This window comes from Amblyraja radiata, chromosome 21 (assembly GCF_010909765.2).
Source record: "Amblyraja radiata isolate CabotCenter1 chromosome 21, sAmbRad1.1.pri, whole genome shotgun sequence".
In the NCBI taxonomy this organism is placed as follows: Eukaryota; Metazoa; Chordata; class Chondrichthyes; order Rajiformes; family Rajidae; genus Amblyraja; species Amblyraja radiata.
Genome location: NC_045976.1, coordinates 41,717,326 through 41,730,936, shown reverse-complemented (window position 1 = coordinate 41,730,936; position 13,611 = coordinate 41,717,326). Strand labels below are relative to the sequence as shown.

The following is a 13,611-nucleotide window of genomic DNA, read 5'->3' as shown; positions in this document are numbered from 1 at the left end:
CCCCCCCATCTCCCTTCCTCCACCCCCCTCCCCCTCTATCTTCCCCCCCCCCCCCCCCCCCCCCCCCACGTTGGAGCTGCGAGTTGTGGTTTTAGTTCTGATGCCAGGAATGAGTGGGTTAACATATGGCGAGCGTTTGACGGCATTGGGCCTGTACTCGCTGGAGTTTAGAAGAATGAGGGGGAGGGGAGGGGTGGGGGGACACCTTCATGGAAACTTACAGAATAGTGAAAGGCCTGGATAGAGTGGATGTGGAGAGGATGTTTCCACTGGTGGGAGAGTCTAGAACCAGAGGTCACAGCCTCAGAATTAAAGGGCGCTCTTTTAGAAAGGAGGTGGGAGGTGAGGAGGAACTTTAAGTCAGAGGGTGGTGAATCTGTGGAACTCATTGCCACAGAGGGCTGTGGAGGCCAAGTCGGTGGATATTGTTAAGGCAGAGATAGACAAATTCTTGTTTAGAACGGGTGTCGAGGGTTATGGGGAGAAGAGCAGGAGAATGGTATTGGGGAAACAGAGATCAGCGTAGTAGACTCGATGGGCCGAATGGCAGAATTCTACTCCTGGAACTTGTGAAGTGCTTGGAGATGCGAGTTGCGGTTTCGGTTCTGATGTGTGCAGTCCTGCACGATGCGTGGAGTTCCCCCCCACCCCCCCCCCCCCGTGCAGTCCCTAACCCAGTGACGAAACCACGCATTGCTGTTACATCAGACTCCCTGAGCTCTGCCAGTCTCCATGGTTACCCCGCTAACTACACTTACACGGAGGGTGAAATGAATTCTTTTCCTCCAGTTTCTCCCACTCGTCTATCTGAGGTGGGTTCACTATCCTATTCATTTCCCGGAATGCGTAGGTTCTGGATTTACTGAGGTTATGTCAGGACTGTATCGACTAAAAGACACTTCAGCCTGAAGATAGACAAAAGTGCTGGAGAAACTCAGCGGGTGCAGCAGCATCTATGGAGCGAAGGAAATAGGCAACGTTTCGGGCCGAAACCCTTCTGGGTTTCGGCCCGAAACGTTGCCTATTTCCAGAAGGGTTTCGTCCCGAAACGTTGCCTATTTCCAGAAGGGGTTCGTCCCGAAACGTTGCCTATTTCCAGAAGGGGTTCGTCCCGAAACGTTGCCTATTTCCAGAAGGGTTTCTCCCCGAAATGTTGCCTATTTCCAGAAGGGTTTCGGCCCGAAACGTTGCCTATTTCCAGAAGGGTTTCGTCCCGAAACGTTGCCTATTTCCAGAAGGGGTTCGTCCCGAAACGTTGCCTATTTCCAGAAGGGGTTCGTCCCGAAACGTTGCCTATTTCCAGAAGGGTTTCTCCCCGAAATGTTGCCTATTTCCAGAAGGGTTTCGGCCCGAAACGTTGCCTATTTCCTTCGCTCCATAGATGCTGCTGCACCCGCTGAGTTTCTCCAGCACTTTTGTCTACCATCGATTTTCCAGCATCTGCAGTTCCATCTTAAACACTTCAGTCTGAAGAAGGGTCCCGACCAGAAATACTGCCTGTCTGCAGCCCCTCCAATACATTTGTTTCTGCTTTAATTTACTGATACGGCGTGGAAGCAGGCCCTTCGGCCCACTGAGTCCGTGCCGACCATCGATCACCCGTTCACACTAGTTCTACCTTCATTACATTTCCTACACTTTTATTCCTTTCCTTCCTTTATTTCGATTCGATTCCTTGTATGCGAATACCTGGCCAATAAACATACTTACTTACTTAAGTCTGAAGAAGGGTTTCGGCCCGAAACGTCGCCTATTTCCTTTGCTCCATAGATGCTGCTGCACCCGCTGAGTTTCCCCAGCAATTTTGTGTACCTTACTTACACTGGGGGATACTTACAGCATGGGAACAGGCCCTTCGGCCCACCGAATTCATGCCGACCATCGATCACCCGTTCACGCACTAGTTCTATGTTATCCCACTTTCTCACCCACGCCCTCCACACTAGGGGGGCAATTTACAGAGGGGCCGATTAACCTACAAACCCGCACGACTCTTGGAGTGTGGGAGGAAACCGGAGCACCCGGAGGAAACACGCGTGGTCACAGGGAGAACGTGCGAACTCCACCCAGTCACAGTACCTGAGGTTGGGATCGAACCCGGGACCTCTGCCACTGTGAGGCAGCAGCTCTACCCGCTGTGCCACCCACCTCACCCGAGTGAAACCCTTTGTGAAATGTGAGCCTGTTATCACGCCCCTTTCAAATTCCAATTGGATTGAATTGCAAATTGAGTTGTTTTCCAAAGACGATCTCTAGCTTGTGAGTGTGAGAGCTCTGTGGCCAACACATCCATGGGGAAGTCCAGAACCAGGGGCCACAGTTTAGGGATAAGGGGCAAGCCATTTAGAACGGAGACGAGGAAACACTTTTTCACACAGAGAGTTGTGAGTCTGTGGAATTCTCTGCCTCAGAGGGCGGGTGGAGGCAGGTTTTCTGGATGCTTTCAAGAGAGAGCTAGATAGGGCTCTTAAAGATAGCGGAGTCAGGGGATATGGGGAGAAGGCAGGAAAGGGGTACTGATTGGGGATGATCGCATTGAATGGCGGTGCTGGCTCGAATGGCCGAATGGCCTACTCCTGTACCTATTGTCTATTGAACTGAAAGTAACAGTTAAAGGATCTCAAACAATCAAGAACCAGAGGACTCTCTGAAGAAGGGTCTCGACCCGAAACGTCGCCCATTCCTTCTCTCCAGAGATGCTGCCCGACCCGCTGAGTTACTCCAGCATTTTGTGTCTACCTTCGACTTAAACCAGCATCTGTAGTTCTTTGCGACACTGTTTTACGGTAAGAGGGGATGGGTGATAGTTGGTTTTGTGTGGGCTGAAGAGCCTGTGTCCATGCTATATCTGTGAACCCCATTTAAATAATCTGGGCTTCTAGCCAAGGGTGGTAATAATAATAATAATAAATTTTATTTAATGGGCGGCTTTCAGACATCTCAAGGACACCTTACATAGTAATCGGAATAAAAACATATAATCGGAATAGAACAGGTAAAGACATCACAGAGACACAAATTAAAAACAGAATTCAACCCAAAACAGAAAATCAAAAACACAGTGTGAAGAGGGAGCAGCGGCAGCTAAAGCGCGCCAGCGTCCACTCGCTCTTCACGGCAGCCATCTTGGACACGGACCTACAGGACTACAATTAGACAAAAAAATCATCCCCCCACAGTGGATAGCACTGTGGAGGAAGGCACAATGTCCAGTCCCCACCCCATGTTCACCCCAAAGTCAGGCCTATTGAGGCCACCGCAATTGCCTGTACGGAGGCCCGATGTCCCTGGCCGTTCTCACCGGGTGGTCTTGCCCCGGCGTCGGGAGAGTTCTTTCGGCGGCTGGGCCACCTGGAACGGCCGCTTCCTGGTTGGAGCCCGCGGCTGCCGAAGCCGACAAGGCCGCGCCGGTTTGGAGCACCCAGGCTCCCGATGATAAAGTCGGCGCCGCCTCTCCGCTCCGCAGCCCGGAGATGTTGCTCCCGGCGGTCCAGCTCGCCAGAGCTCCAGCGCGGCGACCCAGACAAGGCGTCGCCCGCTCCACTCCAGCGCTCCAACGCTGTGCCAAGGCCGAGGTGCTGGGCGGTCCCCGCCAGGAAACGGTGCTCCAAGCCCGCAGGTAGGCCACGAGGACGGGTCGACGGGCAGCCCGGAGAAAAGGCTGCCACACCGACCAGGTAGGGACCTAGAAATAAAGTTACACCTACCCCCCCCCATATTAAAAGACCTTATCCCCTACAAACAAAAAAACAGGACTCACTAAAAACTATTTTAAAAAAAACGAATTTAAAACGGATGGCTGCTGGCCAGCAGCCGTTCACCAAGATGGCTCCTCCTCCCCTTGGTACGGGTACATTGGGGTGGTGCAGCGGTAGAGTTGCTGCCTCACAGCGACAGAGGTCCCGGGTTCCATCCTGACTACGGGCGCTGTCTGTACGGAGTTTGTACGTTCTCCCCGTGACCTGCGTGGGTTTTCCCTCCGGTTTCCTCCCACACTCCAAAGATGTACAGGTTTGTAGGTTAATTAAGCTTTGGTAAAAATGATAAATTGTCCCCTGTGCCTATAGGATGGTGCTAATGTTCGGGGATCGCTGGTCGGCGTGGGGTTGGGACGATGGGCTAGTTTCCACACTGTGTCTCCAACCTATCTCTAAACTAAGGGTGATCGTTGGTCGGCACGGTCTGTGTGGGCCGAAGGGCCTCTTTCTTTCCACGCTGTATCTCATCTAATCACAGCAGATTTCACTTCCTTTTATGATGCCCTCAAGTGCCTCATTAGCAATGAAGTACTTTTGATTTGTCACTGAGTCATGTTTTGCAATAGTTATTGCCTGCAGTCTTGTGATTCATTCCAGAGGGCACTGGGGCACGAGTCTCTTGAGCGAGAGAGCTGTGCTCCCTGTATGGTCACAGGGCCTTGTCCCATTAACACTAGCACTCCCACTGCTCTGGAAGTCATCTTCATAAGTGATAGGAGCAGAATTAGGCCGTTTGGCCCATCGGTTCTACTCCACCATGCAATCGATCGCTCGCTCCTAACCCTGCGTACGACAGAACCAGTTTATTGGTGGTCGCGGGTGGGTCTGGACTGGGTGGGACGAACGGCCTGTTGCAATACCATCTCTACACTAACCCTGAGTGTTTGTACACTGGAAGTTAATTGGCCCCTATGCGATACAGCATGAAAACAGGCCTTTCGGCCCACCCAGTCCACGGGTTTGAGGTGAGAGGGGAAAGATTTAAAGAGAGATTTAAGAGGAGCCCAAGGGGAACATTTTTTTCTGTAACATGGTGGTGCGTGCATGGAATGAGCTGCCAGAGGAGGTATTATTTCTACATTTAAAAACCATTTAGACAAGTACATGGATAGGAAAGGTTTAGAGAGACAGACGAGCAGGTTTGTATGTTAATTGGCTTCTGTAAATTGTGCCTAGTGTGTATGGTATTTGATAGAACTAGTGTGAACGGGTGATCGATGGTCAGCATGGACTGGGTGGGCCGAAGGGCCTGTTCCCATGCCGTATTGCAGAGGCCAATTAACCTCCAGCGTAAAAAACGCTCAAGTTTAGTGTAGAGATGGTATGGAAACAGGCCATTCGGCCCATCCAGTCCAGACCCTCCAGCCATCACCAATAAACTGGTTCTGTCCTACGCAGAGTTGGGAGCGAGAGATAGATCAGCCATGATTGAATGGCGGAGTAGAATGGATGGGCCGAACGGCCTAATTCTGCTCCTATCACTTGTGAAGATATCACTTTTGCCCCTGCTGGCAAAGCCGCTGCTGTTACGTAAGCAGCCAGAGTTAGCTGGTAACTTGTGACCAAGCCCTGATGGTATTCGTCGCCCTTGAGAATAGCGTTGACCATCACCTGACTTCCAGGCAGTCACGGGCTGTGTCAATGGAATCATTCTGTTAAATAAAATACTTCCTCTGCGTGCATTCCACCCGGTTTAACGTTAACAGGGCTTTGATCAATGATTTGTAGTCTGCGGTTAGGCGCGTGGGAGTAAATCACGTGGCCTTGTTGCATTCCCCTGTCTTTGAGTAAGCTCAGGGTTGATTTACAGGGCCGAGTGAGTTTAGCTGCCTTTAGACTCTAGAGGTTACAGCACAGAAACAGGCCCTTCGGCCCACAAACCAGCGATCGCCCCCTACACCTTTCACACCAGTTCTATCAAATACCGTACCCACTAGGGACAATTTTTCCAAAGCCAACCAGCCTACAAACCGGCACGTTATTGGAGTGTGGGAGAAAACCGGAGAAAACCCACGTGGCCAGAGGGCACAGCCTCAGAATTAAAGGGCGTTCCTTTAGGAAGGAGATGAGGAATTTCTTTAGCCGGAGGGTGGTGAATCTGTGGCATTCTTTACCACAGAAGGCTGTGGAGGCCACAAGTCAGTGGATATTTTTAAGGCAGAGAATCTTGATTAGTACGGGTGTCGGGGGTTATGGGCAGGAGAATGGGGTTAGGGCGGAGGGGTATATTGAATGGAGGAACAGACTTGATGGGCCGAATGGCCTGATTCTGCTCCTATGACGTGTGACCTAATGGTTCACCTTGCCAACTAGTTTCATTTTTCTCGGTGCCAAAGTCTTATCAGTTTCACATTGTCCTTGCAGCGCGGAGAGTGTTGCATGCCAAAGATCATAATCTGAGTCCGAGATAACGTCTTAGCCTTTGCAATCTCTCTCTATAGCTCACCCTCTGACTAAAGAAATTCCTCCTCGTTTCCTTTCTAAAGGTGCATCCTTTAATTCTGAGGCTGTGCCCTCTGGTCCTAGACTCTCCCACTAGTGGAAACATCCTCTCCACATCCACTCTATCCAGGCCTTTCACTGTTCGGTTAGTTTCAATGAGGTCCCCCCCTCATTCTTCTAAACTCCAGCGAGTACAGGCCCAGTGCTGTCAAACGCTCATCATATGTTAACCCATTTCTTCTTCTTCTTTCGTGTCTATCTTGTTACAAATGTTGGCCTCTCTGTCATCGTCCGTCCTGAAAAGGATGCGGGTTTCCGGCGACAATCTGTGGGAGCCATCGCTTGTCGCAGTAGATGATGGTGGTAGCAGAATTAGCTCGGGATACGTCCAGTTCCCAGCCCCGCCACGTGGATGCTTCTGCTACGGGGCCAGCTAACCCCCTCATTCCTGGGATCATTCTCGTAAACCTCCTCTGGACCCTCACCAGAGCCAGCACATCCTTCCAAAGCTGCTGGCAATATTCCAGATGGCGGTAAGGGACGTGTGTGGCACCGTGGCGCAGCGGTAGAGTTGCTGCCTGGGTTCGTTCCTGACTACGGGTGCTGTCTGTACGGAGTTTGCATGTTCTCCCCGTGACCTGCGTGGGTTTTCTCTGAGAACTTCGGTTTCCTCCCACACCCCAAGATTAATTGGCTTGGTATAAATGTAGAAAAATTGTCCCTAGTGTGTGTGTGTAGGATAAGTGTTAATGTGCGGGGATCGCTGGACGGTACAGACTCGGTGGGCCGAAGGGCCTGGTTCTGCGCTGTATCTCGAAACAAAACCGGATTCCAATTGAGCCATTTGCAGTGTATAGATAAATACATGATGCGGGATAGGTGCGTGGGTTTGGAGGGATATGGAGCAGGTGCATGCCAGGGGCATTAGTGGACTCTGGGCCGCCGGGCCTGTTCTTGTGCTGTTGTGTTCTGTGTTCTACAGTTGTTCTTTGCTGTATAGGGGCTGTACTTTTAATTTCCTGATTATATCAGCCCATTTCATCAGAATGCACCACGCCTGGTGCGTCTAAAGTAGCAAGTCAAAGTCCTACGTTGTGCAAATGTTCTTCCTCCTTTTGTAATTTGCAAAGTTAGTTTGTTCCACGTGGCGGCACGGTGGCGCTGCTGTCTTACAGCACCAGAGTCCCAGGTTCAGTGTTGACCTCGGGTGCTGTCTGTCTGTGTGGAGTTTGCACGTTCTCATGGGTTTCCTCTGGGTGCTCCAGTTTCCGCCCCGACTACAGGTGCTGTCTGTGGAGTTTGTACGTTCTCCCCGTGACCTGCGTGGGTATTCCCTTCGTGCTCCGTTTTCCTCACACACTCCAAAGACGTACAGGTTTGTTGGTTTAATAGGCTTCTGTAACAATTGTAAATTGTCCCTAGTGTGCGGGGTGATCGCTGGTCGGTATAGACTCAGTGGGCCGAAGGGACTGTTTCCACGCTGTATTGCTAAACTGTCAAGCTGGAATGGGTACAAAGAGGATTCACGAGGATGTTGCCAGGACTTGAGGGCCTGAGCTACAGGGAGAGGTTGAGCAGGCTGGGACTCTGGTCCTTTGAGGTCAGGAGCATGAGGGGTGATCTTATAGAGATGTATAATATGAGGACTAGAAATAGGGGGGACTATGTATAAACACTGCTGTAATTTCTACATGGTGTATAAAAATGGCCTTTATTAAGATCTGACAATGTGCACTTTAACCACATGTTATTTTTATTTTTTATTTTTTTCCTATTACAAATCTCAAAATGTGGAGTACAGAGGCAAATAAATAAATGATGGGTCTTTGTCCCAAATATTATGGAGGGCACTGCAGGTTTACGATGGGGGGGTAAAGATTTAATAGGTACCTGAGGGGTCACTTTTTCACACAAAGGGTGGTGGGTGTATGGAACGAGCTGCCAGAGGAGGTCGTTGAGGCTGGGACTATACCAACGTTTAAGAAGCATTTAGACAGGTACATGGATAGGACAGGTTTGGAGAGATACGGACCAAACGCAGGCAGGTGGGACATGTTGGCCGGTGTGGGCCAGTTGGGCCGAAGGTCCTGTTTCCACACTGTATTCCGTGACTCTGAGCCTTAACACACCAATCCTGCTGTAAAGAAGAAGGGTCTGAAGAAGGGTTTCGACCCGAAACGTTGCCTATTTCCTTTGCTCCATAGATGCTGCTGCACCCGCTGAGTTTCTCCAGAATCTTTGTCTACCTTCGATTTTCCAGCATCTGCAGTTCCTTCTTAAACATTGCTGTAAAGCATTTTGTGTACAAAGCTTATTTTTTTGCAATCAAAGGTCTTTCATCGGAGGTTGAGAGAGAACCAGGAAGTAATTTTCTTTCGTTGGTGTCCAAGAAGGTTGGAGTGTGGCTGCCCTTTTGTGGGCACATTGACTGGGCTTTGTTCCACCAAATGTATGGGCTTGACTGAGACTTTGTGCGGCAAATAACAAGTTGTAGTGAGGGCGTACAGTGTATGAATGTAGCCCAGGTACAGTTCATTGTCACGTGTACTGAGTGAGGTACAGTGAAAAGCATTTATTGTGTGTACACAAAAATGCTGGAGAAACTCGGCGGGTGCAGCAGCATCTATGGAGCGAAGGAAATAGGCAACGTTTCGGGCCGAAACCCGGAAGGGTTTCGGCCCGAAACGTTGCCTATTTCCAGAAGTGTTTCGGCCCGAAACGTTGCCTATTTCCTTCGCTCCATAGATGCTGCTGCACCCGCTGAGTTTCTCCAGCACTTTTGTGTACCTTCGATTTTCCAGCATCTGCAGTTCCTTCTTAAAAGCTTTTATTGTGTGCTAGCCAGTCAGCGGAAAGACAATACACGACTCCCATGAACGCCACAAATGAATACAAGTTGTCTCGCTGGTGACTGGGAATCGACTGCTCAGCTGCAATCATTTACAATCCTCCAACCAAAGGTGACTCTATTACAGCAAGGGCAGGTTTCTTCCGTCAAGAATATTAGTGAACCAGATGGCAATGTTTTCACAATTATTTTTACATTTCATGATCACATGCGTTCGTTTCCGCTCCAGGGCGCTCAAGTTGCCGAACCAGGCCACGATGCAACCGGTCAGCATGCTCTCGACTGTGCACCTGTAGAAGTTAGAGAGAGTCCTCCCTGACGTACCGACTCTCCGTAATCTTCTCAGGAAGTAGAGGCGCTGATGTGCCTTCTTTATAAATGCATCAGTGTTCTCGGACCAGGAAAGATCTTCGGAAATATGCACGCCCAGGAATTTGAAGTTCTTGACCCTTTCCACCATGATATAAACGGGATTGTGGGTCCCCCTTCTAAAGTCCACAATCAGTTTCTTCAGACATTATGAACTGAGAGGTGTGTGTGTGTGAGATGGTTCTACAGGCAGGGTATTGTAGGGATGGAAGTTCATGCTACATATTGTATTTGGGCATGTTGTGCTGGGTTTTGGGAGCAGTAAGAGTTAATGGTGTGTTTTGTTTTGTGTTGAGCAGCGTGCATCCCACCCCTCACCAACTCCCCCACCGTCATTGTGATGGTCGGACTTCCGGCCCGTGGCAAGACCTACATCGCCAAGAAGTTGACTCGGTATCTCAACTGGATTGGAGCCCCAACTAAAGGCAAGTGTGCTGACTGGGTGGTCACTGCTCGTTTAGTCTGGAGATACAGCGTGGAAACAGGCCCTTCGGCCCATCGAGTCCGCACCGACCAGCGATCCCCGCGCGCTATCACATGCACACTATCGCACACGCATGTGCACACACGCTCACACCATCTCACACCATCTCACGCACACTATCACACGCACACTATAACACACACACGCGCACACCATAACACACATACGCACACACTATCGCGCACACACACGCACACTATCACGCGCACACTATCACGCGCACACTATCTCACGCACACTATCTCACGCACACTATCTCACGCACACTATCTCACGCACACTATCACACGCACACTATCTCACGCACACACACACACACACACACACCACCGCACGATCTCGCACACACACACTCTCTTGTCCGTCTCTGGAGTGTGGGAGGAGGCCTAAGATCTCGGAGAAAACCCACGTAGGTCACGGGGAGAACATACAAATTCAGTTCGGTCAGCGCCCGCAGTCGGGATCGAACCCGGGTGAAAAAGTTTTTTTTGTCATCTCAGTCCTAAATGGCTGACCACTTAATTCTTAAACTGTGTGACCCCCTGGTTCAGATTCAGATTCAACTTTAACTGTCATTGTCAGTGTACAGTGCAGAGACAACAATATGCAGTGGTTCTGGACTCTCCCAACATGGGGAACATTTTCCCCGCATCTAGCCTGTCCAATCCTTTAAGAATTGTATATGTTTCTATATAAGATCCAATCTCTCATCCATCTAAATCCCAGTGAATACGCGCCCAGTCGACCCATTCTTTCATTGTATGCTTTGTACTAATAGTTCTCCCTTCACACAGTCTTCAACGTTGGTGAGTACCGCCGCGAGGCTGTCAAATGGTACCGATCGTACGACTTCTTCCGCCATGACAATGAAGACGCCATGAAGATTCGGAAGTAAGTGTGTTTCCGTTCCAGTTCTGTTTGCTTTTGGAAATTTCTGTCTCCAAGTGTTGGATTTTGTTTATACTCAGTTCCATCTCAACACTTAACGAATCCTCAGTCTGAAGAAGGGTCTTGACCCGAAACTTCGCCTATTCCATTTCACCAGAGATGCTGCCTGACCCGCCGAGTTACACGTTCACAATTTATAGGAGGAGAATTAGGCCATTCGGCCCATCAAGTCAACTCCGCCATTCAATCATGGCTGATCTCTGCCTCCTAATCCCATTCTCCTGCCTTCTCCCCGTAACCCTTGACACCCGTTCTAATCAAGAATTTGTCTATCCCTGACTTAAAAATATCCACTGACTTGGCCTCCACAGCTGTCTGTGGCAATGAGTTCCACAGATTCACCACCCTCTGACTAAAGTTCCTCCTCACCACCTTTCTAAAAGAGTGCCCTTTAATTCTGAGGCTGTGCCCTCTGGTCCTAGACTCTCCCACTAGTGGAAACATCCTCTCCACATCCACTCCAGCGAGAACTGTCAAACGCTCATCACATGCTAACCCATTCATTCCTGGAATCATTCTTATAAACCTCCTCTGGGCCCTCTCCGGAGTCTCCAGTTTTTTTGTGTCTATCTTCGGTTTAACCCAGCGTATGCAGTTCCTTCCTACACTTTCAAGAGAGTTACATAGATAGCGGAGTCAAGGGATATGGGGAGAAGGCAGGAATGGGGTACTGATTGTGGATGATCAGCCATGATCACAGTGAATGGCGGTGCTGGGCTGAACGGCCTACTCCTGCACCTATTTTCTAGGTTCTATCACATTGAATGGTGGTGCTGGCTCGAAGGGCTGAATGGCCTACTCCTGCACCTATTGTTTATTGCCTGAGGAGTGTAGGCTGATTCAGTGGACTTTCCTGTCCAAACTGGTGTGGCGTCAAGGAAGGAAATGGATTTTTGTTTCCTATGGATGGGTTGCGTTGTTAATTGTTTTCAAGTACAATAGCCCCGAGTGTATCTGCGGCCATCTTCTACTGACCGGCCACTGATGAGTCATGGGTGGTGTTCCGTGCTGGAAGGAACTGCAGATGCTGGTTTAAACCGAAGGTAGGCACAAAAAGCCGGAGTGACTCAGCGGGACAGGCAGCATCTCTGGGGAGAAGGAATGGGGAAAGGTCTCGACCCGAAACGTCGCCCATTCCTTCCCGCCAGAGATGCCGCCTGTTACTCCATCTTTTAGTGTCTGTCTTCGGTTTGTGTCATGTCTGACTTGTGGTCATTGCTGCCCCACAGACAATGTGCCTTAGCTGCCTTGAGGGATGTCAAGTCCTACCTCTCCGTGGAAGGAGGTCAAATAGCGGTAAGTACCTCGATACACCTGGTAGCGTGTTGCCCTATCGAACGTACAACAGCGCAGCAACAGGCCCTTCAGCCCACAATATCCGTGCTGTATCTTATAGAAACGTACAGAATTCTTAAGGCCGACTCCTGCACCTATTTTCTATGTTTCTATGTAACTCATCGCCACAGATGGCTGTGGAGGCCAAGTCATTGGCTGTTTTTTTACCAAGCCTTGGTCGGCATGCAGGTGGTGAGCTGCCTCTGTGCTGCATGCCTCAGTGTTTATAACTGGTCATCGATGGGCCTGTCTATGGAGGGAAACTAAAACTCGCAACACTTTTTCACACCCAGAGAGCTGTGAATCTGTGGAATTCTCTGCTTCAGAAGGCAGTGGAGGCCGATTCACTGGAGGCTTTCAAGAGAGAGCTCTTACAGATAGCAGAGTCAAGGGAGAAGGCAGGAACGGGGTACTGATTGGGGATGATCAGCCATGATCACATTGAATGGCGGTGCTGGCTCGAAGGGCCGAATGGCCTTTCCCGCATCTTATTGTCTTTTGTAACTGGGCATTTATTTTGTTTCTCCAGGTTTTTGATGCTACCAATACGACCAGAGATAGGAGGGAAATGATACTGAGCTTTGCGGAGGAGAACGGGTGGAAGGTGAGTCTGGTCCGCAGGTGATTTGGACTTCAGTTGCTGCTTTTATCTTTGAGGTTAACACTGAACAAAATCATGAGAGGAATAGATCGGGTAGACGCACAGGGTCTCTCGCCCAGAGTAGGGGAATCGAGGACCAGACGACACAGGTTTAAGGTGAAGGGGGAAAGATGTAATAGGAACTTCTTCACACAAAGGGTGGTGGGTGTATGGAACGAACATGCCAGAGGAGGTAGTTGAGGCAGGGACGATAACACCATTTAAGAGATACTTGGACAGGTACATGGATAGGATGGGTTTAGAGGGATATGGGCCAAACGCAGGCAGATGGGACTAGTGTAGGTGGGACATGTTGGCCGGTGTGGGCAAGTTGGGCTGAAGGGTGGTATCACTCTATGAATCTTGGACTTGGGCAAGGGTGATATCTTGTGACATCTAAACTTGGTGCCCTTGGTTTTGTAGTTAAGGGGTAATGAGGAGTTTTAAAGTTGGCCTGTGCCAAATGTGATCGCACTGTGATCAGCCATGACGATCACATTGAATGTTGGCTCGAAGGGCCGAATGGCCTGCTCCTGCACCTATTGTCTATTGATGCCAAGACCAACTCTTATCTGCCTGCAGGTGATCCATATCCCTCCAGTCTCTGCATATCCATGTGCCTATCCAAATGTCTCTTAAACACCACAATCCTATTTGCCTCCACCACCACCCCCAGCAGCAAGTTCCTTGCATTCACCGCCCTCTTTATAATTAAAAAAAAAAAATTATTAAAAAAAAAAAAAAAAAAAAAGTTGCCCGGCACATCTGCTCTAGAAACTCAGCGGGT

The 13,611-nt window shown here is 49.8% G+C and overlaps 1 protein-coding gene across 10 annotated transcripts in view; it reads left to right on the top strand.

Moving 5' to 3' along the window:
- The window catches only part of pfkfb3 (6-phosphofructo-2-kinase/fructose-2,6-biphosphatase 3), a 66,891-nt gene that overhangs the window by 33,641 nt on the left and 19,639 nt on the right, over positions 1-13,611 (top strand). For 9 of the 10 annotated variants that reach the window (XM_033040167.1, XM_033040163.1, XM_033040161.1 and 6 more), the window contains 4 exons: positions 9,717-9,842; positions 10,696-10,792; positions 12,079-12,145; positions 12,714-12,788. In XM_033040167.1, coding sequence (XP_032896058.1) covers positions 9,717-9,842; positions 10,696-10,792; positions 12,079-12,145; positions 12,714-12,788 — 365 coding nt within the window. Of the gene's footprint in view, positions 1-9,716; positions 9,843-10,695; positions 10,793-12,078; positions 12,146-12,713; positions 12,789-13,611 lie in introns of those variants that run through there. The other variant, XM_033040169.1, reaches the window with a different exon arrangement.